At 45.2% G+C, this 26032-nt stretch overlaps 2 protein-coding genes across 3 annotated transcripts in view; both read left to right on the top strand.

Moving 5' to 3' along the window:
• Positions 1-11625, top strand: part of camsap2b (calmodulin regulated spectrin-associated protein family, member 2b) — a 33694-nt gene extending 22069 nt beyond the window's left edge. The window contains exons 5-21 of the mRNA XM_040013957.1: positions 278-416; positions 1390-1529; positions 3008-3098; positions 3184-3285; positions 3643-3712; positions 3821-4102; positions 4443-5154; positions 5257-5403; positions 5481-5698; positions 5868-6092; positions 6187-6880; positions 7497-7633; positions 7722-7936; positions 8024-8120; positions 9150-9265; positions 9372-9490; positions 9596-11625. Of these exons, the coding sequence (XP_039869891.1) occupies positions 278-416; positions 1390-1529; positions 3008-3098; positions 3184-3285; positions 3643-3712; positions 3821-4102; positions 4443-5154; positions 5257-5403; positions 5481-5698; positions 5868-6092; positions 6187-6880; positions 7497-7633; positions 7722-7936; positions 8024-8120; positions 9150-9265; positions 9372-9490; positions 9596-9892 (3801 nt within the window). The 3' untranslated portion in view covers positions 9893-11625. The remainder of the gene's footprint in view (positions 1-277; positions 417-1389; positions 1530-3007; positions 3099-3183; positions 3286-3642; positions 3713-3820; positions 4103-4442; positions 5155-5256; positions 5404-5480; positions 5699-5867; positions 6093-6186; positions 6881-7496; positions 7634-7721; positions 7937-8023; positions 8121-9149; positions 9266-9371; positions 9491-9595) is intronic.
• A 2026-nt stretch (positions 11626-13651) lies between these two features.
• wdr47a (WD repeat domain 47a) lies at positions 13652-25305 on the top strand. Of its 2 annotated transcripts, none has more exons than XM_040021869.1 (17): positions 13652-13881; positions 15011-15180; positions 15538-15621; positions 15775-15859; positions 17249-17380; positions 17490-17666; positions 17753-18264; positions 18402-18519; positions 20202-20383; positions 21922-22167; positions 22254-22317; positions 22682-22839; positions 23209-23378; positions 23467-23637; positions 23738-23869; positions 24027-24245; positions 24993-25304. In XM_040021869.1, the coding sequence occupies exons 2-17, from the start codon at positions 15023-15025 to the stop codon at positions 25133-25135; spliced, it is 2751 nt and encodes a 916-aa protein (XP_039877803.1). In that variant the 5' UTR covers positions 13652-13881; positions 15011-15022; the 3' UTR covers positions 25136-25304. The 2 variants fall into 2 exon arrangements, with proteins under 2 accessions (XP_039877803.1, XP_039877804.1); XM_040021870.1 differs by lacking the exon at positions 13652-13881 and adding an exon at positions 13942-14112 and having other exon boundaries at positions 24993-25305.
• The last annotated feature ends 727 nt before the right edge of the window (positions 25306-26032 follow it).

A 26032-nucleotide genomic window follows, 5' to 3' on the forward strand; every position in this document is an offset into this window, starting at 1 on the left:
AGGGTTATGAATATGCGTCCTTCTTACCATTTATAACATGATAAATCTTATTGAGGTGTGGCTTAACTGAATGTTTGTTTGCATGAAGATGTTAATCTGTATTATTTCAGGTGTCTGTGTGTTTGAAGATCCTCAAATTAACACTTCTACCTTGCCCGTGTGTGTGACTGATTGGAGCATGGAGATGTGGTTGTATCGATAATCAGAGAGCCGGCTGTACACACCCACCGCGATGACACATGTAGCTGATGTCTCTGTGCCGTTGCCATGGTTTCAGGCTCGCTACAGGAAGGAGCATGCCCAGAGGAGCGCGCCGTCGCTCCCCCTGGTGGAAAACCTGCTGAAGGACAACACAGATGGCTGCGCCCTGACTGCGCTGCTGCACTTCTACTGCCCGCAGGCCATCAGACTGGAAGGTCTGCAACCATCCCCCTCTTCTGTTAACTATCCACACTTTAGTGTGTTACCTTTATTACACACAAGACTGCAAGACTAAACTCAGTTCAAACACACATATTAAAGGACAGAATAGCGCACATCAAACTAACCACAGTGACTTTTAGTCAGAGCACAAAAAAGTCACTGTTCTCACTGCCAGCCTCTTACAATAGCTTAACAAAGAGTGTATTAATAATACTTGCATTGTGCATAAGCGAGTGTTATAAATGCAAAACCTAATCCTTATATTTCACCATCTGCATTTGTTGATAGTGGTATAAATAGAGGGATAGAGGAAGAAAAAGGGTACTAGGATTCATGGAGAACAAAGCCGTGTTTCCTCTGAGCTTGCCCAGACTGTCGTTTTTGAAAATGCCCCGGGTTGGAATGTGATTGGTCACGAGGGCTGTGTGAGGGAGAGGTGGAGCCGCCTGCTATTTCAAAGACAAACAACTCTGGTGTTCGACTGGAGTTCGCAGAAAGATCTCAGGCATGTGAACCAGATGTGAAAACAAGCTGTGCTTCGTTAAGGTTTCTTGTTGGCAGCTTGACTTACTCTACTGTCTTCACTTTTTAAAAAAAATTTTTTTAAGTAAAGCGCAGAATGACATCACAGCAGAGAAACCAGCTGCTGTAGGTCTTCCGTTGCCTTGTCAGACCTCCTACACATACACGGGCCGTCCTTATAGTAACGTCAGGGGATAAAAATCCTGATGATTCATCTAGAAGCACTTGAAGAGGGTTTGAACGTTTTCGTCACAAATTATTTCAAGGAGCTTAAGTGATTCAAATGAGAAGCTTCTTATGACAAATGCAGGACAATTAAGAGTCATTTCCTCCTCCTCTAGTCTTTTTTTTAAACATAAACTCTTATCGTGTCCTCGGCTTCCTGTGTGGCGCGTTACCCTTTCCTTGTGTCTCTGTGTTTGACCCCTCCCCTTTGCTGAACAGATATCTGCCTCAAGGAGACCATGTCCCTGGCTGACAGTCTGTACAACCTACAACTGGTGCAGGAGTTTTGCAGGAACAACCTCAACCACTGCTGCCACTTCACCCTGGAGGACCTGCTCTACGCCCATGCTTCTATAAAGGTTGGTCTAACTGGATGTAGACAGTTCTGCTTTCACGGTGAAAGGAGATGGAGAAATGGTGAGACGTTTTTGGAGGGGGAAGAGCAAGAGTGGGAAATTACGCATGGGCAAAAATGAGTCACTCAAGGAAAAGTTTGAATGTGAGTAGGCTTGGCTCTCACAGGGATTGCTATTGTGTGTATGTTTCTGTGTGTGTGTCTATGAATGTATATGTTAGAGAGAGACAGATTACAACAGACTGTGTGTGCTGGTGCTTTCAGAGTGCAGTGTCTGTACTTTTGAGAGACTCCCTTCACTCCATCCCACTCCCTTCTCCAACAGAGGACAGATTCACATCTCTGCCCGCCTCTCTTGTTCTTCTCTCTTCATGTCTCTCTTGTTCTTGTGAAAAAACAAACAAAAAAAAGACTTTTATAGACACAGAGCTCCTCCTTTCATGATTATTTGGTTATGGTTAGGAGACCTACTTTAAGAGCACCCCTGTGCCATCCAAACACCAGTGCAGCAGTGGCAGTGTGGGTAAATAGTATGCAGAGAGTGTGGGAAGGAACATTAAGATTCAAGCCATGATCCGAGCACGCTGGGACTTTCCATTCCTCAAAAAAAATAAAACATCAGAAAGTTTTCGTATTTGCACACTGTTTTCCTTCATTTCTCATCCACTACATAAATTTTAGTGTGTGTGCATGTTGACTTTTTAGTGGTACAGTACTACAACAGTGGGGTGGATCACGAAGGCCAGCTCAAGGCTCTGGCACACTGCCCGTCCACCACAGACTCACTGCGCACAGAATCTTAACAAGTGTTTGTCTGCATGTGTCTGTTCATTTTCAGTACATTACTTTAAGTAAACACAGAGGAGTAGAGATCACAGCTTTCAGCTCTCGTTCTTTCCTTGTTAGAGGAGAAACGAAAGCAGCCCTCAGTACAGCAGGTAGTTCTGCAGATTTTTACCCAGGATGCCCTTCTTGACACAACCTCGGAGGGATTTGGGTCTCCTCTCGGGATCAATCTCAGGATCTTTTGCTTGTTAGGTGAACGTGTAAACCATTACACTAAAGACTCACCTTGTTAGAGAAGAAATAAACTGACAAATTAGTTTTCTACGGATCATCGTCTTTGCAGACCTCCTGAGCCTATCTGGTTATTACACGAACACATGCACGACTCGTGCTGCTTTCTGCATCCCTCCGTGCACATGTTAATTTAAACTCCAGATGGTGTTTTTTGGCAGTTTTCAAAAGGTGTATGGATTTGATATTAAGTAAATCAGACAGTCAAACATTTGGAAGTACATGCACACAAACCCCAGAGTGAGACAGGCTGCTGACTTGCTGTGACCTCATTAATCCATCCAGATGTTATCTGTTATGATTGGTGGCACCTTTACAGAGACACGGAGGGAGAAGTCAAGTGTTGTGCTCATTGTCATTTACTAATATCTCCAAATTAACCATTAAGCTGGTGTGGTCTTGCAGAGTAACTACCTGGTGTTTATGGCTGAGCTTTTCTGGTGGTTTGAAGTGGTTAAACCGTCATTTGTACAGCCCAGAATCTTCGACCCGAACGGTATAGTACAGCTTTACAACAATATTAGCACGCTGTTGGTAAATGATTGAAAAGCTGAATATTGACTGTATGTTTTTGTATGCAGCCTGTGAGCCTGTATCCTGTAGAAACATGGCTCCTGTGTCCAGTCCAGTCAAACAGAGCTATGCAGACAGACCTTTGAGCCCAGAGAAAATTCCTTCTGAAGGTAACGATCGATCATCTGCTGTGATACAGATGTTTTAGAGCATTAATGATGATTCGTTATTCAGCAGTGTGGAAATAAGTGTGAAAAAGAGGCAAGAACTTAAAACAAAAAAGCAAAGAGCTTTATTTGACTCATACAATAAAATAATGTACTCTGAAAGTCACTGAGGGACGTTAATACTAACCAGTGCATGGTTTTGTTTTGAATCAAGATGCCCTCTAGTGGCTGATTTGCAGCAGTAGAAACAATCTAAACATAGCACTGTAAAAGTAAACACTTACTGCGCACACAGTGTGTGTAAATATTTTCATACAGCCAATAAATCTCTTAAACAAATACACTCTGCGTCTCTGACAGGTGTAATGAAGAGATCTACCTCCATGTCTTATGTTGATGGCTGTGTCGGGACTTGGCCCAAAGAAAAACAGTAAGTGCTTGAAATCCAACAGCCCTGCTAAACTGTGCCTTCTTTGGCCTAAGTGGACCTTTTTTTTCCTTATTAAACTAACAATTCTTCTCCTTTCCTCTTCTTTAGGTCCTCCTCTCGAGGAATCTCCTTTGAAATTCCTCTGGATGGAGACCCAACCTTCCCGCTTGATGAGGCTCCCTCCCTGCGCGGCATGACGCGCTCGGCCAGCAGCGACGGCCTTGGGTTCAAAGTTCACTACGCGTCCCGAGGAGGCATGAAACGCCAGCTCTCCATGATGCCTGTCAGTGTAAACGGCCAGAGCAGACACATACCAGAGGAGGATGACGACTTCACCTCACACAAGCCTCTGGGACGGAACAACACATTCACAGTCAAGAGCCAAAGCAGGTACAGTATAGCGGGCTTGTTTTGATCCATACGTAATGGCTCCTGCCAGCTTTAAATGATGTTAGGGATGCAAAAAATAATGTTTTTTAATTAGTTTTACACATGTAGGTGGTGATTGAATGTAATAAATGCTCTTTCTAGAAAACAATTTATTTGTAGCATGTTGACATGGTGACACCAGATGGATTGATGGATGGTAGCTGGATAGGTGATGGTTGAAAGTTGAGATATAAAGGGTATCCAACACTTTCTTTCTGATTCTCACTGAGCAGGAAGTTAAAAGATTCCTCTAACCTGCACTGTGACTGTAATCGGTTAATTTATGTGTCTCTGTTCTCAGGTATTCTAACGGGGTCCTGCCAGACAGAAACAGCCCCAGCCATGCTGGCCACATCAGCCCATCAACTCCCCCGAGCATTGAGGAGGCCTTGAAGATTATCCATGACACTGAAAGACCGCACGCTAGCTTGGGGATGGGGGACGGAGATAATGCCTTCTTTCTCCATGGTGCAGAACCTTCAGACCTTCCAGGAGCCCAAGGTAGAGGAGATGACCGGAGTCCAGCAAAGGCGCGACTCAATGACCACGATCCTAACTCTGTATCCACTGATGAAGTCGACACAGGGATCCATGTGAGGACCGAAGACATCCAGAGCTTGGATGAGGACTCGTCCTCGCTTAGAGACTATTCAGATATGGACCCAGACTGTGAGGCCATGACCCGGTCGTGTCCTCTGCCGGACAAGCTAGAAGGGGAAAGAAGCAGGGAAGGAGGACGCAAAGGGGTCGGTGGCCCTAACCCTGAGAGTGAACGGGGAGATGGAGTTGACAGAAACAGCCCCTGTCCCAGTTCAGCGCCCACGCTGCCCAGATCACACACAGTCAGCCCTGTCTCATCTTCCGGTGGTTCCGGAGGTGGGTTGGTGCGGATGACGAGCTTCGCGGAGCAGAAGATCAGGAAGCTGGAGGGAAGGAGCAGTGGAGGGACCACGCCAGAGAGTTCAGACCTCAATGTCCCCTATACGCACTCACCAAAAAACATTTCATCTCAGGTTTGTCATTCATTCTGAGCCACTCGCACAAATCTTTCTGGATTACACCTCAGGCTGAAATAACAATGAATCAGTGTTGCTGATGTTTACATTTGGTTCCAGATCTCTACACCTCCTCTACCAATCACATCACCCTCTCCAGTATCTCCTTCACCCAGAGATCCCTCGCACCTCATCGCCTCAGAGATGATTCAGCTGAGGATGAAGCTGGAAGAGAAACGCAGAGCGATCGAAGCACAAAAGAAAAAGGTAAACGGACTTAAAGAGATTCATAGCAACTTAGCATCACATATAAGTGTGTAAACATCACATGTCTCGCTCTTTAGGTGGAAGCTGCTTTCACGCGACATCGACAGAGAATGGGCAGAACGGCCTTCCTGAACGTAGTGAGGCGGAAGGGAGTGACAGGCACCCCCCAGCTCCAGCTCAGGAGGAGCAGAAACACCTCCGCCAGAGCCGCTCACTTCATCCAAGGACATCAGGCAGGGCAACATGGAGCGGGCCGAGAGGTGCAAGCCAGACGGGGCAGCTCCGAAATCTCCATGTGAAGATGGAGGCGGTACGAAATCACAGCACAAGATGTTTGGTTTTTTTGGGGTTTTTTTAGTGAGTCTTTCAAATATTTTGATTAAATGTCTGTATTGTTCTGCAAGTTGCTAATGTTTCACTCTTCAGCCTGGATCTTAGGAAGCTGTCTGAATAGATTTATTTAGGTACATAATTCACGTCATTGCTCATGTTTGCGGTGACGCAGGTGTGACGCCAGGAGAAACCGATATTGCAGAATACACACGCTCGATTGAGAGGCTGAACACGTCGCTGAGCTTCCTGCAGACAGAGATGCAGCGTTTGGCCCAGCAGCAGGAGAAGATCATGGCCATGAGACAGCAGCAGCAACAAGCCTGGGTCATCCCACCTCCTGCACCGTCTCCACACAGGTACCACCTAATTCAAACCACTTATTTGAATTGGTCACTTACCATCACCTTGCTACCATGTCACGTGTATGTTGTGGGTATTTGCTCCACTCAGGCAGCTCCGTGAGTTGCGTAGCAGCAGTGTAACAGGCCGGGGATCAGGGAGAGGCTCGGTGGGTTCCTTATCGCCGATCCTGTCCTCCTCTGGTTCTCCACACGCACCCAATCGCTCCCCTGCCGGCATCAAACGACGACCGGCCTCCTTCCACGCCAGAACCCCTCGGACGCCGCGTCCAAATGATTTGAAGGTCACGCCCTTTAGCCGAATGCTCAACACACCCACTTCCGTGGACAGCCTGCCCAGACTGAGGCGTTTCACCCCCAGCCAAACGCAGATCAGTTCTTTTGCTTATTTGGGCCACGATGAGGGTTCTGGGGAAAGCAAGCACGCACACACCAAGGACAACAAAGAAAACACTAAAAACGAAAAGCAAGCCGTGGCAAAGGCGAGTGCTGATACTCCTCCTACTAAAGAAGCAGCCAAAGAAAAGGACGATGAGCGACGGGAGAAGAAGACTGAGTTGAAGGGAGAATCCAAACAATCGAAAACATCACAGGTGCTCTCTCAGCCGGTGTCGGAGATCCAAGGGACGACAGACAGCCGGGTCAGAGGAGACCCAGAGGATCGGAAAGACCTGGTGGAGGTGCCTCAGTCGAACCTGAAGCCTCCAGAGAGCCGAGGTCAGGAGATGGCAGGAGAGGGAGAAACAGGAGAAGACCAAAAGATGTGCTGTGGCTTCTTCTTCACGGTGAGTTTCAGCATCAGACCTCAGATCTTTCAAATTTTTTAGCTCAAAACAAACCTCCAGATTTTTGTTTTTTAGCTTTTACAAAAAAAATGATGGTGATTTAAACATGGCCTAACATTTCTAACATCAGCATAACCGCTAGTCGAGATGTGTAAGTAGTACCTGCCATGAAACGGGGCTGTTCAGTATTCACCCCACATTTTTTACTCTCTTCCCTCAACTGTAATGGTAATTGGTGCACGGCTCACCAACTTCTCATTAATAACACAGACTGCATGCCCTGATGGTGAAGGAAGAGTTTCACACTGTGTGAGTCTGGAACAGCATGTGCGGTGATGAGCCTGTTGAGCCATGAGCTGATCAGAGACAATACACCACGGGCGAATGAGGGCCGAGAATAATGGGCAAGAACACAAACTCGCGTTAGTCCAGTACACTCTGATAATGTACCAACATCAGAGCTGCCATCCTTACAAAGAGTCAGTTTTCTTACCTTTGATCCTGAGTTTCACACTTTATTTGCACAAATCACACTTTCTTCAGCCAGCTTTCATTTCTTGTGCTTATAATCGGAGGTCTGTTATACATCTGTGTGTTTCTGTCCATGAAACACCAGGATGATGTGAAAGGGGAAGAGGACATGGCGGCCAAGAAAGCAGCTCTGCTGGAGAAGAGGCTGCGGAGAGAGAAGGAAGCTCAGGAGAGGAAACAACAGCAGGAGCTGGACCAGGAGCAGAAGAGGGAGGCTGCACGGTCCGTCTGTCTTTCTCACTTTCTGCCTGTGTTCACCGTCCAACTACAGTTTGCATTTACCTACTTGTCTCTTGGTTTCCTTCTTTAGGTTGAAAGCGGAGGAGGAACAGCAGAAGAAGGACGACGAGAGGGCGAGGAGGGAATACATCAAGAATGAGTATCTGAGGAGGAAGCAGCTCAAACTGATGGAGGACATGGACGAGGTCATCAAGCCTCGATCTGGAAGTCTCAAGAAAAAGCCGCGGCCCAAGTCCATCCACAGAGACGTCATGGAGTCGTCGACTCCTCCCGCGAGAGCGACAGGTGAGCAACGCGCCAAACCCAGCGAGCAAACGCACCCGAACTTTGTGGCGCGTGGTAAAACCGCACCTGTCTGCTGTCGTTGCGCAGGTGTGCGTCCTCGAGGCTTCTCGGTGTCCAGCGTTTCTCTGGCATCTCTCAATCTGGCCGACAATGACAGAGACGCAGATAACAGGAAGAATAACAGGTAAGGCGCAGCCTGTCTGCCTGACGATCACATTTTGGACCCAAAAAGATCCAGGAGAAGGAACGCAAACATCTGTCAGCACCTGTCCATGTCAATGAAACCAGCCCAGGAATAAAGAATAAAACTCTTAATTTCAAAAGCAGTTTATTACTTGGATTGTGGGTTCGTGTCCTCCCAATTGTGACCTTCCAGCTGTGATTTTGATTCAAGGAAATGTTTCTTTTTTTCGTTTCTCCCTGTGAGGATCTGCAGTCTGCATCTTGATTCTCTCTTGTCCCTCTCTTCTTTTCTCCCTCTGTTTTGCATGCTTCCCTCAGAGGCCACAAACTAGCTTCTGCCAATATCCCGTTTTATTTAAGCTCTCCCAAAGAAAGAAAGGGAAGGTTAGTAACGCTGCGACGAGGAGCGCCTCAGCAGAGCGAGTGCATTAAACCGAAGTAGATGTGATTCTGTGTTGATTTACTGTATAGACCTCATTTCATTGACAAACGCATAAAAGCAGATGGATGTGTCGACACTGAATAGCTGCTTCTGCAATAAGTTTCCCGAGACTCGCGTGGCTGAGCTGTTTCCACCTTTCTTTTTTCTTTTTTTCTTTTCCCATCTTCCCGTCCTGTGCAGTGCTGCTCTCAGGCTGTTGTTTGCTCCCTCCTCTCTGCTGGCTGCTCTCTGCTTCACCAGTGTATTTGCTCGTTCCTTCATAAGTACTTGAGCTCATCCCTCGCAGCACCTATAAAGACAGCACCGAGACTTTGCTTTTGCTTGGATGAACGTGCCGTTTCTGCCCCTCGCTGCTCCGTTTCATCTGACTATGACAGTACGATGATGTAATGCGGGACAACAGGCAGGGCTTGGAGATTTGTGTCACGGCGTCTGACCTTATTTTGCCACATCTGTGTGTGTGCATGTCTGTGTGTGTGTGCATTTTGTTGGCGTACGTGTCGGTAACGTGTCCACGCTCGTCTGTCGTCTTCGTGGTGGTTATGTTTGCGTGTGTCATTTGTTGGTTTGTGTTGCGATCACCTCCAGGCCGGACTCCGCGGAAGGCTTTTCTTCTTGTCCTTCGGCCGGCAGCCGTAACGGAGAGAAGGACTGGGAAAACGACTCCACCACCTCCTCCACCCCCTCCAACACTGAGTACACAGGTAGACACAGGCGTTTAGATAGTTTGTTTACATTTGCATAGCTGCTGAACAATGAAGGATTTTTTTTTTTTGTCTGCAGTCTCACGCTTGTGCGTTGTTCCCACAGGACCTAAACTTTATAAGGAGCCCAGTGCCAAGTCCAACAAGCACATCATCCAGAACGCCCTGGCTCACTGCTGCCTGGCTGGCAAAGTCAACGAAGGGCAGAAAAACAAGATACTTGATGTATGTTTTGTATCTGTGTGTATAAATATATTTTTCCTGACTAAAAAGAGCGTAACAAACCGTAATGAGATGTTTTTTTGTTTTTCTTTTAATTTGCGACCACAGGAAATGGAGAAATCTGAAGCCAACAACTTCCTGGTGTTGTTTCGCGATGCCGGCTGCCAGTTCCGGTCCGTTTACACCTACTGCCCTGAAACCGAGGAGATCACCAAACTGGCCGGCATCGGCCCGAAAAATATTACAACAAAGATGATCGAAGCTCTGTACAAGTACAACTCCGATAGGAAGCAGTTCAGCCAGATCCCTGCCAAAACTATGTCCGCCAGCGTGGATGCCATTACCATCGCCAGCCATCTGTGGCAGACCAAGAAACAGGGCACGCCCAAAAAACACCCCAAGTAGTGCCCAGATTGGGTTGGGCAGCATCCGGATGTGCTCCGTCGGAGCAAAAACACAGGACTTTGCGGATTTTGCTCTTTTATTGACATTCCCACTTTTAGAAATCACAACTGGAATGTAAGAACACGGGTGGGCCTCAGATTTACTTTCACAAAATCAGAGCTGGCTGTAACCATTTGGACAGCTTCAAACAAGCCCCAAGTGTGTACTCGTCAGCACGTGCATCAATGTTCTCATGTGCCAAAAACAAAGAGAGAGATGGAATAAAATATTAAGAGGCGAACCAATGCCTTATCTAGTTGAACCACTGAAGCACTGAATGTCACGCCTCTGAAAGAGGCCGTTTGGTTTCTCTGAGTTGATCATGTGTGGCCTTATGCTTGTTTTGTGTCATACGAACACACCGTGAGTGTTAACGTTATTTTGTCACCGCCTGTTGCGGCACAGATGAGGGATCAGCTTACCCCCCCCCCCTCCGCCTCCCCATCTTTGATCAGAGGCATGTATTTTTTTTGTTTGTTTGTTTTTTGTACACGTGACTGAAAAACTTCTAGACGGTTAAATTTAGTGTCTGTGTGTGTTCGAATGAGCGTGTGTGTGTATAGTGAAGTGCCATGAAGAGTGAGGGTTCAAAATACCTCAGCTGGTGATTGCACTTACTTTCCGAATAAAATGATGAGATTATCGAGCATGTGCAGTACCATCAAACTGTTCTGGAAAGCACCTGCAATAGGCTCTTAATTTATTTCAGTGCGATTTCGATGCTTTGAAGATGATTTTTAAAAAAAGGCGTCTTAGATTTTATTCAGAGAAACATAATATGCTGTACCTGTATAAGTTAAATTAGTTTGTATATAATGGCAGTTCCATTAAAGATGAACGAGTCAGCTTGTGGTAGCTTTTTGAGTAGCTTTTATAATTTATCACGTGCGTGTCGGTATGTTGTCGTTCGGGGGCCTTTTGTTGTGCTACAGATGCAAAAAGTGTGACCGCTCAGCAGCGTCGCTGACGGGACTATCGTGAGTATTAGATTAGACGGACATCCCACACTGTGTCATCAGTCTGTGCAATTTAAGAGTGATTTCGAATGCTCGCCGTTGACCATGTTGCATTTGGATCTAACAAACACTACAAATGTCACTTTAATGTGGATAAACTGTTAAAGAGCGTGATCGCCCTCGAGGTCGTCCACAGTTGTAAATAGCACTTGAGGACCCCGTCCACTGTTGTCGAGTCTAATCGAAGATGTTCCCTCTTCAGGACATGCTTATTACATTTCTTTTACGTTACTGTTACATTTTCTTTTTTAAAATCATACGTTCCTTCAGTATGTGTTTACACTGTACAGATATATTTTGGCATATAGAAGTATTTTTTGTAACAACATTTAACTGATGGAAGTGTGTACTAATGGAAGCAGTGCAGATGTTGAAGGAAGTGTGCTGAATGCAAAGTGTAGCTGAGAGTGCGTAAAGTCTCACACAGGCTTTAGTGTGGTATTGTATAAAACCCAGCAAGTATACAGAGAAAACCATAGTATTTTTTTTTTCCAACTCTGAACTCATTTTCTTTTCAATTAACAAACTATGCTCAACTGTTCATGGATCTCTTTTTTTTTTTTTTTTTTGTGGTTGTTATTGTTTTTTCTATTCCTTTGAGCTTTATTAAATGCCAGCTATCAATAATACATATGGTGTCTCATTACATGTCTGTGTCATAAAATGTGCTTTTTTAAATAAACTATCTGTGCTTGTCTTTGTGACGACTTAAGTAAAATAAGAGCTGTAAAAATGCTCTTGTCCACAGTGTGATAATGATGAAAGTGCTGTGGGTTCATATGTGTGTGAAGGCAGACTAGGAAGTATGTTTGGCAGTATAGCGCAGTTTGGGGTCATTTGAAAAAGAATGCACTGCTTTGAAAACAAAACAAAATCCATTGGCAGCCAATTGTTTTGCTCTAGTTTGTGCAAAGAATTCGGTAGTACTGGTGGACCTGCTAACCCTGGTACTCTTGGGCAAATCCCAATTCAGCTTCATTGTTCTGGGCTTTGAGCACAGGTGTCACTAAAGGATGTTGAGCCCTCAAAGCTCATGTTTCTGACATTTTGCTCAGAAACATGCACGACTAGTCTGCACGAAGCACTCATTCTAGTACTGCTGCGCTGTTGATGCCCTTATATGGCCCTGTCCACTCTCCCTGTGTGTAATGGTCCACCTCATGGTTTCTCCTGCATCTTTTGAGGAGCTGAATAAGCTGCATTTATTATCTTAGCCAGCAGTAGCATGGAAACTATCAAAAAGCAAAAGTAGAGAAAAGTCCTTCAGGATAGATAAAGAGAAAAGGAAATGTCTGTGGCCAGCACCTGCAAATCCATTCTCTTTTTGGGGGATGTCTTGTTATAACTTTCATTTGCACCAAAGCAGGTGAAATTCACAATTCACAGCAGATTCATAATGGTTTATGCTTCCTAACTGGATAGATCGATATCTCTGAAGTATATCTGTGTCTTGATGCAGGGCCTTCCTGCGATATTTGGATGGACTTTGTATTTACAGCATGCAATAAAAGAAAAAAGAAGGCCAACATACATTAAAGGTACAATACAGAGAATTAATAGTAATTATATACAGTAAAACGTGGAATCAGTCTTCTTCTTCTTCAACCTTTATGTTTGTGAACTTACCTGGAATCTGAATCAGTGAGGCTTTTTAACAGATAGACCTCAGAAAGTGAAAGTCAACCACATCAGATGTACTTTACCTTCCACCGATTCCCCTCAGTGGTGTGACTCCACTTTTATTTGTTCTTTATACAAATGAGAGTCAGAACCTCGATCAGGACTGACATATAATCAAATTTGCAGACGACTCAGTGATCATCTCTCTGCTTCATGATGCAGATCGTGACCCAGTTGTAGATGAATCTCAAGCATGGTGTGGACGCAGTCCCTTCTAAACATTTAATGTGTTTAAAATGAAGGAAATAGTTACTGATTTTAGATGAGTTGGAGAAGAGGTTGGAGCATATAGTTAAATTGTGTAGCAAAGTGGCAGGTACTATATGAAGCTAAATGATCCTGACCTCCTGTACAGAGGGAGGGTGACCCTTAAGGCAGAAAGGATTTGGGGTGATGGCACACATCCTTTGTTTCAGAGTATCAGCTGTTATCTTCAGGGAGGAGGCATTTTTTTTCCCTCGGTGCAGAAAAAAATCGATTTAAATTCTCATTTGTTCCTACGACTATTACGTTTTTTAATTATGTGATTTGTGTTTTTTTGGCTCTATGCTTTATGTGTGTTATTTATGCTGCTGACTACAAATCAAATGTCCCCCTCGGGGATAATAAAGCTTGTCTTGATCTTGAAAGCCATCTCAACCTTAAGCACTGCATGTCATGCATGTTGCACAAACAGACCACCAGAGGACCTCAAACACATCATCTTAATGCAGCTGCTGTTAATTTCCGCCTTAACTGAAGTAATTAATTTAATTAATAGATTGATTTCTTTTTTTTAATTATTATCTTTTTTTTAAGATAGATACGTCCCGTATACTTAAGGGGTCACACATGGTTTATTTATTCTTTTCCCTTTAAACATGTGTCTTTACGTTCAAGAAGGCAACAATAAAAAAGCCTCACTGTATGCACACCTTCCCTTCACAAAATGCCATTATCTCTATAATACACTGTTTAATGCTGCTGATTGTGTGAAGTTTGGCTGTTTGCTGGGTGGATGGATGGATGGGTGGGTGGAGGCGGTGCCCCTGCAGGCAGCAGACAGGCAGGCAGGCTGGGCAGCAAACAGACCGCAGAGAAACATCCAGCAAGGAGGGGACACCGTCAGAGACCAGGAGGAGGAGGGAGGGACCGACAGACACCGAAACAAACGGCGCTGACAATACCGCACCGGTACCGTCGTGACAGCGGCTGTGGGCAGCACGGAGCGGCGTTGAGGGCCAGCGTTTTCATCCCCTGTATGTTCAGAAACAGGTGAGGGTAATGGCAGCACGGCGGAGGGTTACTGTGGTCGGTGGGGACGCTGTCAGTGAGCACCCCGCCCGCCCAGCTAACTAGCGGATGATGCCTCTCTCCCCTCGGCCTGGCTGTAGCTAGTCAGCCAGTGAAATTAGTCAGCTTTGTATGAGCTCTGTCACTAACTAGCTGTTTGATGGTTTTGCCATAATCCGGAGGCTGGATCCAGGACCTATATAAAGCTAACAAGTAGCCTAAGCTTCTTATGCTGTTTGACTTGTGGCTTAGTGCCAGTGTTATTAGCTAGCCATCTCTCAGGCTAGCTTAGCGGTACTGCAGTGCGTGCGTGTGTTTGTGTGCCTGGCTGTGATTATCTGGAGTTTTATAAATGAAATCTCTCCGATCTCGACGACAGACAGCCATCAGTACACCAGAGGCTACATAGTATCACGACAGTCATATAACGTGCTGTTTTCTCCAGTGTAAACACAACCTCTGAGGCGGCACCTTAATGTTTTGACTTCAAACCTCTGTTTTGCCTGGCTTGTATGTTTTAGCGTGTTTAACACATTTACACAGACTGGCACACAATGACCTCTGTTTTGTTTTTGTTTTTTTGGAAGACTTAATGCAAACCTGTAATCTCAGTCTTAAAATCTACTTTTTACAAGCTTCTGCATTTGTTTTCCCTGCTAAAAAGGCCCTAAATTTGTTTCATGTTTCATCCTGAAGTCACGGTGCCTGGCGATGCATTAAAACTAATCCTACTATTTTATCCTCAGGAGGTGGACAGTGTTACCCAGAATCCAGTTAATATAATATCCAAAGCAGTGAGATTTGTTCTTTTCAAAGAGAATGAATCTTCTTCTTTTGCCTGCTCCCTTTAGCAGCTCCTCTTCCTCCATCTCATCCTGTCGCCACCATCCTCCTCTATCACGCCTACTCTGCATGTCCTCAGTTACTATATCCATGGCTACACTACATCCTGTAGTTTTCCTCTTTTCCTCCTTTGTCCGATATAGCCACGATCCCTCCTCTGCATATGTCCAAACCATCTCAGGCTTGCCTCTAACTTTGTCCATGGTTTTCACTCCCAACATTTTTTTAATCATTTGTGTTTTGCTTTTTTTCATCCTGTAACTGGCAGCCCGTCGTCACAATGACAGCAGAGGAAACTATAAATGTGAAGGAGGTGGAGATAATCAAGGTGATCCTGGACTTTCTCAACTCCAGGAAGCTGCACATCAGCATGCTCGCTCTGGAGAAAGAGAGCGGCGTCATCAACGGGCTCTACTCAGACGACATGCTCTTCCTCAGGTAAGTGAACTCAGTGGTCACTCTGTACAGACTAGATACAGGTGTGTAAGAATTACTGTGAAGTAGGAGCAACGGGAAACTGTTCCAGTCAGTCCAGTAAGTTTAGTGTTTCTGATAGCATCTTCTATGGTGAGGATAGTGTAACACTGCACCTCCACACTGGATGTTTGAGTGCTGCTTTGGAAGTAAGCCAGTCTGCTGAATCTGAGTATTAAAATACATTTTAGTGGTTCACCAAATAGTGTCAAGTTTCTGTTATACGCTGTCATTTTGTTGTAGTAAACACAAGATATTCAAAAAACCCTTATGTTACCGTGAGTCTTCTCATTCATAGGTCATATAAATATTTTGTTTCAGGCAACTGGTCCTCGACGGGCAGTGGGATGAGGTCCTGCAGTTCATTCAGCCTCTGGAGTGCATGGACAAGTTTGACAGAAAAAGGTGAGGCTTCCTATTCTTTTTGTTGCAGCTTTTCACATATTCAGTTCATTTTACCTATTTGACACTTTGTCACTGATAACTAAAACAAACAGGCGATGTAATGTTTTCCTAAGTGTATGTAAAAATAGTAAAAGGACTGAATTTTGCCACCAGGTTTCGTTACATCATCCTCAAGCAGAAGTTTCTGGAGGCTCTGTGTGTGAATAACGCCATGTCTGCAGAAGACGAGCCACAGCACGTAAGTCAGAAAACTAAAGACTGTCATCCAAACCTCCCTAACAAAACCTGAATTTCCAACCTTTATAACAGTCACGTGTTGTTAGGCTGTGAACAAGGTGGGCCACTGTCAAGATAAAAACAGGTAAAAACTGTTTGTAATGTGTATTGTTTGAAAAGGAAACAGTGGGAGTCTGCTTAAAAGTTCTCTGCTTATAAGTGGGTGGGTTATGTGCGTGGGTCTGTGTTTAATGGTGGCAGCACTGACATTTAAGGAGTGACTGATGGCCACACTGCGGTCAGAGATTATCTGGATTACGCTCTTTATTTGCTCCTTTGATGAAGTTGTTTGCTGTTGTGGATAAAACACTTAACATAGATCATCTGTCCACCCGTGACAGCTGATTATGACTGTTTTCTCCCTCCTTGTTCTGGATCGCGTACACCAGTAGGACAGCGTTAGGAACAAGGATCAGGAACACATACTTTATAGGCTAATGCTACGGTGGTAAAGTGGTTAGCACTGTTGCCCCCCAGCAAGAATGTTCGGGGTTTGACTTCGCCGGCCGGGGGCTTTCTGTGTGGCGTTTGCATGTTCTCCCTGTGGTTGTGTGGGTACCTCGGCTTCCTCCGACATCATGTTTGGTTAATAGGTCGTAGTTACAAATGAGAGCATGAATGGTGGTCTGTCTGGATGTGTTAACCCTGCGATGGACTGGCAACCTGTTCAGTGAGTACCCCACGTTTTGCCCAGTGACAGCTGGGATAGACTAAACTCCCCCTGGATTGGGTCAAAGGAAACTAGATGGCTGGATTTCTTGGTAATAGATGGGTTATTACATGTACCTGACCAAAAGAGTCCAGAAACATTTAACTTTCAGAGCCTTTTTAAAATATTCACATTATCATAAACCCCTGCTGAGGCTATAAAAGATTCATATGAGAGATGATTCTAATTTCTCTGTTAGTCCTAATTGCTAATAATTTGAAGTCAGACACACACTATTTTGTATAATCAGACAACCAGACTTGCATGAAAACTCCATCTATCCTCTCAAATTAGACTAGCTGTGAGTCTGCTGTAACGTGATGTAGTTGTGGATGCTGCCTGTGATGCTTTGTTGGAGCCATCGTGTCCTGTTAAACTGGATTAGCTCACACTTCTTTGGACATCTGTGCATATCGTGTACTAGTGAGCATGCTCACAGTTAATATTGTAGCTGGGGGTGTGTATTACTTGTGTAACGGGCCTGATTGTGTGCTGGTGGTGATTTTTCAGCGCGTGGCAGTATGACAGGGCAAAAACCAAAACAATAGTGTGCTCTTTGAGAGAAGCTTGATTCTGTGTTTTAGAGGGAATCGTCTCCTTGATCATCTGTTACATAAAAATATATATTTCATGTGTTTTCAGCTGGAGTTCACCATGCAGGAAGCTGTCAAATGCCTCCACGCCCTGGAGGAGTTCTGTCCGTCTAAAGACGACTACAGCAAGCTGTGTCTGCTCCTCACACTCCCTCGCCTCACAAATCATGCTGAGTTCAAGGCACGCAGTCTGCTGTTACAGAATAAGACTTGCATAATATCGAAGCAGCAGGAGGAAACTGTCTATGTGTTTTCTTTTGTGTCTCATTTCTCTGTTGGCGTCCCCTCAGGACTGGAACCCGAGCACGGCCAGAGTTCAGTGTTTCGAGGAGGCCTGCACCATGGTGGCCGAGTTCATCCCCGCAGACAGGAAGCTGAGTGAGGCTGGATTCAAGGCCAGCAGGGATCGACTATTTCAGCTGCTTCTCAAGGGAGTCCTCTATGAGTGCTGTGTCGAGTTCTGCCAGGTGTGAAACGCTAAAATTTAACGTAAAGACTGCGGCCTGAGTGAGTTTGTGCCTCTAACCGGTCTTTCTCGGACGCTTATGTGCAGAGCAAAGCGACGGGTGAGGAGATCACAGAGAGCGAGGTCCTCCTGGGCGTCGACATGCTGTGCGGTAACGGCTGCGACGACCTGGACCTGTCGCTGCTCTCCTGGATGCAGAACCTCGCCCAGACCGTCTTCTCCTGCGCCTTCGAACAGAAGCAGCTCAACATCCACGTAGACCGCTTGGTCAAGCCTGCTAAGACCGGCTACTCTGATCTCCTCACCCCGCTCATCAGCAAACTGTCGCCATACCCCTCCTCCCCCCTTCGCCGCCCGCAGTCCGCTGACACCTACATGTCGCGCTCCTTGAACCCAGCGCTGGACGGGCTGTCCTACGGGCTCTCCGGCCAGGATAAGCGAGCGAGCGCCGGGGAAATAGCGCCGGGTAAAGGGGTCTCTCCGATGTCCCACTCGTTTGCCAACTTTCACTACCCGGGAGCAGGAGGGCAGAGCTTGAGCAGGAGTCTCATGATGGAGAGCTCCGACTGCCACAGCATCTTTGAGGAATCCCCTGAAACGTAAGAGCTTAGATTTGGAGCTTAAACAGATTTTCTGTCTCTAAATCTTTTCCTAGAGATAAAAAAAGGGAGCAAGATCCATTATTGATGTTGATTTATTTGATTGATTTTCTGGGGTTTGTGTTTTCTCGGTGAAGGTCGAGGACAGACACACCTGTGGATAAGATGATGGGCTCAGCTGGAGCCCAGAACACGCGTCCTGCCTCAGCTCCGGGCGAAGACGCTCCGTCAGCTGGTTCCGCTGACAGGAATGAGGTAAACATCAGCGACTTTTGCTTTTTGAACTGGTTAGGCCTGTTGCATGCAAACACATTTCCAAACAAGTGCTGTGTTTTATTAAGCTTCCCTAATTGTTTTCTTTCGTTAATGGGTGTTGCCTACAGTACCAGTTCCGATTAGTCTGTATTTGGTATTTTAGTCTTTCTTCACTTCTGATTGGCAGCCCAGGCTTTGTTATCTAGTGCGGATGAGAGTGCATTAAGGAAATCGTACATACACATTTGTATTATGCTTTCTAAAGTCATCACTAGCTATTTAAACATTAATAATATGCTCTGTAACGATTGCTTTGTGTAACCAATGAGGCTGGTGGATCCAGGTCATGATCCGGGGTCAGTGGGGACATGTGGCTCGAGAGCCTAGGAGCACAGCCACAAAAATGATTCATCAGTGCCCTCGTGTTGCCCGTAAACACATCGTGAACACAGTATCTGTGTCTGTCTGTCACATGGTTTCTATTCTGGGGCCTCTTGTGCAGCTCAGTGTGAAGCTGGTGCTTTCCTCTGCCTTCCCCGTCACCTTGGAGACACACAAAGAGGCCAGAAACAGAAGCAGACTTTGGGACCTCTGTGATCTCACAGTCACGTCCCTGCCCTCTCTTCCTCTCTGTTCTCTGTCCCTTTTCCAAGCTGGCGCGATGCCAGCGTCTCTGTCCTCCCCCCCCAACACGCGGTAGGTCTGTTCCCATCAGATTGCGAGGACAGGAAGCAGAGGACAGAGGGGGGAAATGATCTGTCCTCAGCTCCCTGTCTGACCCCTCCTTCCTCCGCTGATACCTGAACTGGCGCGGAGCAGGGGTCACATGATCGCACTTCTGCCTTTGAGCAGTGTTGAAGCTGCCTGGTGTGGCTTGGTTTGTGCAGCTTTTTCTTTTAAAGCGTTACATTAGAACAGTTTGCATTGTTTCTGCATGAGTTTGGATGTCCACTGTAGAGATGCATTATGTTGAATATAATGGAAAGTACATGTCAAAAAAAGTAATTTGTTTTTGGCTGATATTTCGACCCGGTTACTAGTTTTTAGATCAAACTGCTCTCAACAAGTTTTGTGATTTCATTTTTTTCTTTAAAGTTTTTTTTCTTTTACCCCTCAGCTGTTAAAGGCTGCTGGTGTATTATTGTCACCTTACTGGGCGGGGGGCGTGAATCACCCAAGTTTGTGAATACGGTAACTCAAGGATGAGGCGACGTAGGATCTTCAGATTCATACCCTAGAATCTCAGTGACCTTTTCAGTCAGAGGTCATGATTTCTGGAGCACATCGCTGCATAGTTTTCACAAATTCAGTGTACTTGAGAAGGCAGACATCTGTGACATCAGCTGATCTACAAAACTGTGCAATTCACAGTGAAACAATCTGAATGGAAATCTGATTTCACATTGAACTGAACCTTTAAAATGAATGAAGCAGTAGAATAAAGTCACGGTTGATGAGTAGCTTCATCAAAGCCACCATCATCCTGTAAACTTCATTATGGTGATCCTCTGCGACGGCAGGCCGGGTCAGGTCTGGTGGAAACACATTTTGATTTCATGGTTAGTTGCAACACCATGTTTTACAGGTTATCCCTTCAATTGTGTGCAACATGATGCAGCTCAATAAAAAGAAAGGTATAAATAATGTGCTTCTAATATTAAATATTTATGCTTCATTCCCAGCTTCGTGACTCAACAGAGAAGTATGAGGAGTTTTATCGCCAGCGCCTCCGCGTGCAGCAGCACCTGGAGCAGAAGCAGCAGCAGAGGCAGATGTACCAGCAGATGTTGCTGGAGGGAGGGGTCCAGCAGGAGCCCCCGCCCAGCGACATGCAGCACAGCCTCACAGAGAAGTTCCTCAACAGGTACGAACGCAGCGAACGAAATGACTTAAATGCTCTTTGCAAGATGAGGAATGTGCGTTCTCTGTTTGCACATTCAGCCAGAGGTGTGGTTCACACAAAGAAACAAAAGCAGGCGCATAGACATGGGCGGGTGGCGTCTACTTCAGCACTATAATCATGCTGTTTACAAGATCTTTTATTTGTTGAAGCTCATCCTTTCATCCTTTCATTCACATAAACTTTCTTATTCTAAAGTCCCGTCCTGCTATTTTGTATCAAGTCAGCTGAGTCAGCTAAACTGCTGACTCAGCCTCCGCAAGTAACGGCCTGATTTTCAGGGCTTCCTGTTGGGTTTTTGGATATTCAGGCCAAGACTTCCTGTTTAGTCTGCCGGCCATTGTTTTCAAATGTGGATAAAGTGATGAAAGTTAATAAAGCAGATTCTCCATTAAGCATTAGTCAAGTTTGAATTTGAGCAAATGCAGTCTGCCTTTAGCTCGACTTTATGCCTGCACATGACCAAAACCTTCAAATGTTATCGGTCATTAGAGCCTAACAGATGATAAATGGAAACCAGAAAGCTTCCAATACTAAACATTTTGCTTGCTTGCAGATTCTTCTTATTCATATACAGATATCTGTCTGTAGACTGCATAACCAAAGCATTTTAAAAACTGAATTCTTGTTATTTCTTGTTATATGCAGTTAATTTATTCATTTAATCTCATCCAGCAGCTATATATATAGCCCTGCAGATGTTTCACTGTAAACACGTGAAGGGTTGGGTCGTACCAACAGTGCAATGCAGTAGCTTAAACTGGGGAGAATGGACCAGATCCCCAAAATGAGACTTCATCTCACCGTTCGGGGAAATATGGTACAGACAGCTGTTCAGTCGTATGGCGCACTTGTCATGGTAGTTGTGGGACAGCTTGCTGAAGTGAAGCCTGCATGACATTGACCGTCGTATAACAGCAGAGGAGCAGCTGTCAGAAAAGGTTAACATATTAAGGCTCTTAAAAACGACGAGTCCCATGTGGATTCGCTTGCATGGCACACCCCCTCCTGTCTATACTGCACCATCTGCTCTAATCAGCTACAACATAACACATGGGACCACCACCTCATGTGTGTTTGTGTTGTACACAATATTAGACCCAGATTCCTCTCGAAACTGCAGTAGCATTATGTTATATGTATATTTTTACTGGATGTCCTCTAACCACAAAACCACTTCAGTTAGCTTCAGCTCAGTGATTAAAAATGAGGTGACAAAATAGTTTTTTTTTTTTTCTTCTTCTAGCGGGACAAAAGCTCTTTGATTTTGCCCTCAGAGACATCCTCCCCATCCTCCCCATCCTCCCTCTCCCAGTCTACGTAGCACTCTACATTATTCACAAGGCTAGCTGTGAATAATTACATTAATATTTGAGTTTTCCTTTGTCATCTTCCCTTTGTAGTTCTAACCAGGCTGTCGGCCTGCAGGTACAAGTGTTTAGTAGAAAGAGGAAAACAAGTTGCCTCTTTGGAGACAGAACTCGTGTGTTTGGTTGTTGCAGGTCCATCCAGAAGCTGGAAGAGCTCAACGTGGGGATGGAGAATTTGGGAGAAGAGGTAAAGTCTCTGACGCAGCAGTGTAATGGCAACGGGAACACGCCCGCCTCCGAGGACAATAACAACCCTCCGTCTGTAACCCCCGAGCAGAGCCGGACCCAAGGGGGAGGGGTGCTCAGCAGCACCCCGCAACGCACCGTAGGGGGTCGGCCTGTGCCGCCTCCAAATGAGTCCCCTGTCGCCACAATGAGGTTTGTGTGAGTTTGCTTTTGTTTTGTTTTTTAAACCTTCTTGTTGAATTACTGGCCCCTGTTTTTTGTTTGTTTGTTTTTTACAGTGGGCAAAAACCAAAAGGAGGCCAACAAGGTGACTCTCCAGGCTCTTTATCCCGAATTAAAGAGGTAGGGACGGACACACACACACACACACATGGTGACAGCAGAATGACAGCCGTCACTAGAAATAACAGTTATGACAGACCTGGTGTTAATAATCAGTTTCAGGTTGTTACTCAGGTGTTACCCTTAGTTTAGCTCTGACCTTGTGTGGTGTGATTTTAAAGTTCAGCACATTCTCTGTTGTTTACATTGTACTTTAAAATGATCCAGTGTAATGCTAATTTGGCTAAGCGGATTATAACAGTTTTATCTGAATGGCAGTGATGTCACAGCAGTATGCATGTCATAGGGTAGAGAAGATCAGGTGAGATTACGGGGCTGTAATCTCATTGCTAATGTGTGTTTTTCGTATATGGCGTGTTTTCAGGGTGACAAACCAAAAAGCCTGTTTGTACCGGTGCATTCTTTGGAAGACACTCAGGCTATTCGAGCCGTTGCCTTTCACCCGTCTGGAGCGCTGTACGCTGTGGGCTCCAACTCCAAAACGTTACGCGTGTGCGCTTATCCAGAGACGCTCGACACGAGGTAACAAAAATCAAAAAAGTGAATGTTAAATGTTAACAGATGTTCTCTTTTCCATTTTTTTTTGTTTAGTATGATCCATCACATCTCTGTTAAAACCCATCTTTTTGTTTCTGATCCTTTAAAATATGAGTGAAAAGTAGACTTTTTAGTACCTTTTAATGACCACATAACAGCCAGCAACTAGATGTGCAATACACATTTTTCCCTAGCGACTGGTGGTTGCCATGTGGTCACTGATCTGTCAGTTAGCTTATAAACCTCTCTTCCATATTAGTTAAAGTTAGTGTGTAAATAGTTGGAAAGTTCAAACCAGTAACTGTTTATTTTCATCTCTGCATACAGTAGCTGACCACCTTTTCCTCTCCTCAGTGGTTCAAGTCCAACAAAGCAGCCGGTGGTTCGCTTTAAGAGGAACAAACACCACAAAGGGTCCATCTACTGTGTGGCCTGGAGCCACTGTGGGCAGCTGCTGGCTACAGGCTCCAATGACAAATATGTCAAAGTGCTGCCTTTCAGCGCAGAGACGTGCAACGCCACAGGTAAGCGTCCTCAGCGTGAATGTGTGGTGGTCGTCCCGTTTGTGGCATTGCCAGTGTTCTCATTTTTGTTTATTTTTGTGCATCCTAGGCCCAGACCTGGAGTTTAGTATGCATGACGGTACCATAAGAGACCTGGCCTTCATGGAGGGGCCTGAAAGTGGAGGAGCCATCTTGATCAGTGCCGGGGCCGGAGACTGTAACATCTACACCACAGACTGCCAGAGAGGACAGGGTCTGCACGCCCTCAGTGGACATACAGGTAACTGCTCCATCCCTCCATCTGTCCAGCACAAATCAAAGTGGAAGTCAGAGAGAGTAAGGATGATGCTGAAAGTGGACAATGTGTAATCTCTCTTCAGGACACATCCTGTCTCTGTACACGTGGGGCGGCTGGATGATCGCTTCCGGCTCTCAAGATAAGACGGTGCGTTTCTGGGACCTCAGAGTGCCCAGCTGTGTGCGGGTAGTGGGAACTGCTTTCCATGGCTCAGGTTTGGCTCGCATCATGTGTTTCACCTCTTAATATAGCAAGTGTTTGGGAATTGTGAGCCAAGATACCAGAAATAGTAAATGTTATCATTGGTTCTGTTGTTCTCGATTTGAAAATAATGACAGTTCATACAACTACACCCCTTCTTTACTACACAGGGAGTCCTGTTGCCTCAGTCGCAGTTGATCCTAGTGGCCGTCTCCTAGCAACAGGACAGGAAGATAGCGCATGCATGCTGTATGACATCAGAGGAGGACGCATCGTCCAGGTGTACCGGCCGCACACCAGTGACGTTCGGTCCGTTAGGTTTTCCCCCGGAGCGCACTACCTGCTCACTGGTTCCTATGACACAAAGGTCGTGGTCACCAACCTCCAAGGTATGTCTACCTTCAGAGCGCATACAGTGGTTGCATCTGGATATGATGTGGTATAGCTACAATAGTTAAAACATCTGTAACAGTACTTAATTCAATAGAATCACTTCAAACAAAGTTTAAAAATGTTTCATTAAAAAGCCACTCTTGTTTTGATCACTAACATCTGGGGAAAAAACAATCTTTTGAGTCTTAATAATCATAAGTAATTGTAATAATAATAATTATAATGATGATGATAAGTATGCCTGTTTTATAGGAGGTTTCCCCACCTCCTTAAATAAAATATAAATTAAAAGGATGATTGTGAGATTGGCTCCAGGTCTGCCACTAGAGGGGACTGAGTTACATCATAGGTGCATCACATTTGGACGTGTCCAAGTTTTAACCATTGAGCTGTAGATTCGAGGTGAAGTTGGAAGAATTTGGAGGTAATACTCCTTTATCATTATTCCATTCACTTTGTGCAATGTCCCAACATTAAACAACCCAGAGCAGCATGCTACCACCAGCGTGTTTGACAGCTGGTACAGTGTTCTTAGGGTTGAACGCCTCCAAATATACTGCACCTCTTGTCACTGTGGCCAAATAACAATCTTTGTCTCGTGTGACGGTAAAGAGTTTGGTTTGTCCATGTGGGCAGCTAGTTAAGATGTCGCAGATCCTTTAACACCACATATTAAAAGATTTAAGAGTGTATGTATATATTTGAGGCCACATGTTAGCGCGTGTCCTCCTGCGTCTCTCTAGGTGACCTGACCAAACAGCTGCCTCTGACCGTGGTGGGAGAACACGGTGACAAAGTGATCCAGTGCCGATGGCACACACAAGACCTGTCCTTCCTCTCATCCTCTGCTGATCGCACTGTCACACTTTGGACACACAATCCATAACACACACACACTTGTATGCGCACACACACACATACACACAAAGCCAGTTGTTTCTATCTGACACATTCCCCTAAAATATTACTGCTCCTCTGCATTGTAAACACTGACCCACCCTTACACACACACACACACACACACACACACACACACACACACACACACACACACACACACACACACACACACACACACACACACACACACACACACACACACACACACTCATAGGTACACAAACTGGTGAACAAGCCTTTCCCTCCTGTCTGTAGTAAAGCAAATGGGACTCACACCTGGGACACATCAAAAGCACACTTGTTGCATGTTCTCCTTTCTTGATCACCACACTGAGGAGTAAAACTGCAGGATTCTTCGTCGTTCTTCGTCCTGTAAGTCGCCCTGCGTTTTTGCTCTCTGCTCACACCAATCAGTTGCTGCATGTCCTTTTTCCTAAAGGGATGAGTAGGAGAGACAGGACAGGAGTGCTTTGTTCATGATGGTGCCTTCCTTGAGTTCTCAGTTTCCATAACAAAAAAAAAAAAAAAATCAAAAAATGGTCCTTTTTTTAAGATCAAATTTTGTTAAGTCATTTTGAGAATCATACATTCCTCTTTTTGCATATCATTATTTTTACTGCGGGTGAGATGCTGCTATTGTTTAAGAAAGACAAAAATTTGATGTAAAATGTAGTTTTTCCAGTGTTTCAGTAGTGAGCTTTTCCTCTCGGGAGGCCGAATCTATGGAAGTCAGGCTATCTTGTGCTTCCCCGTGGGGTGTCTAACATTACTGTATGCACTGTATTACTGCAGCTCCAACTGTGTAAACGAGCTAGTGTGTTTAAATTTAAAATCAGTGTTTGTTTTTTTGTTTTCTTTCTTTTTTTTTTTGCGCTGAAGCTGT

Source organism: Simochromis diagramma, unplaced genomic scaffold (genome assembly GCF_900408965.1).
Source record: "Simochromis diagramma unplaced genomic scaffold, fSimDia1.1 OVJJ01000205.1, whole genome shotgun sequence".
In the NCBI taxonomy this organism is placed as follows: Eukaryota; Metazoa; Chordata; class Actinopteri; order Cichliformes; family Cichlidae; genus Simochromis; species Simochromis diagramma.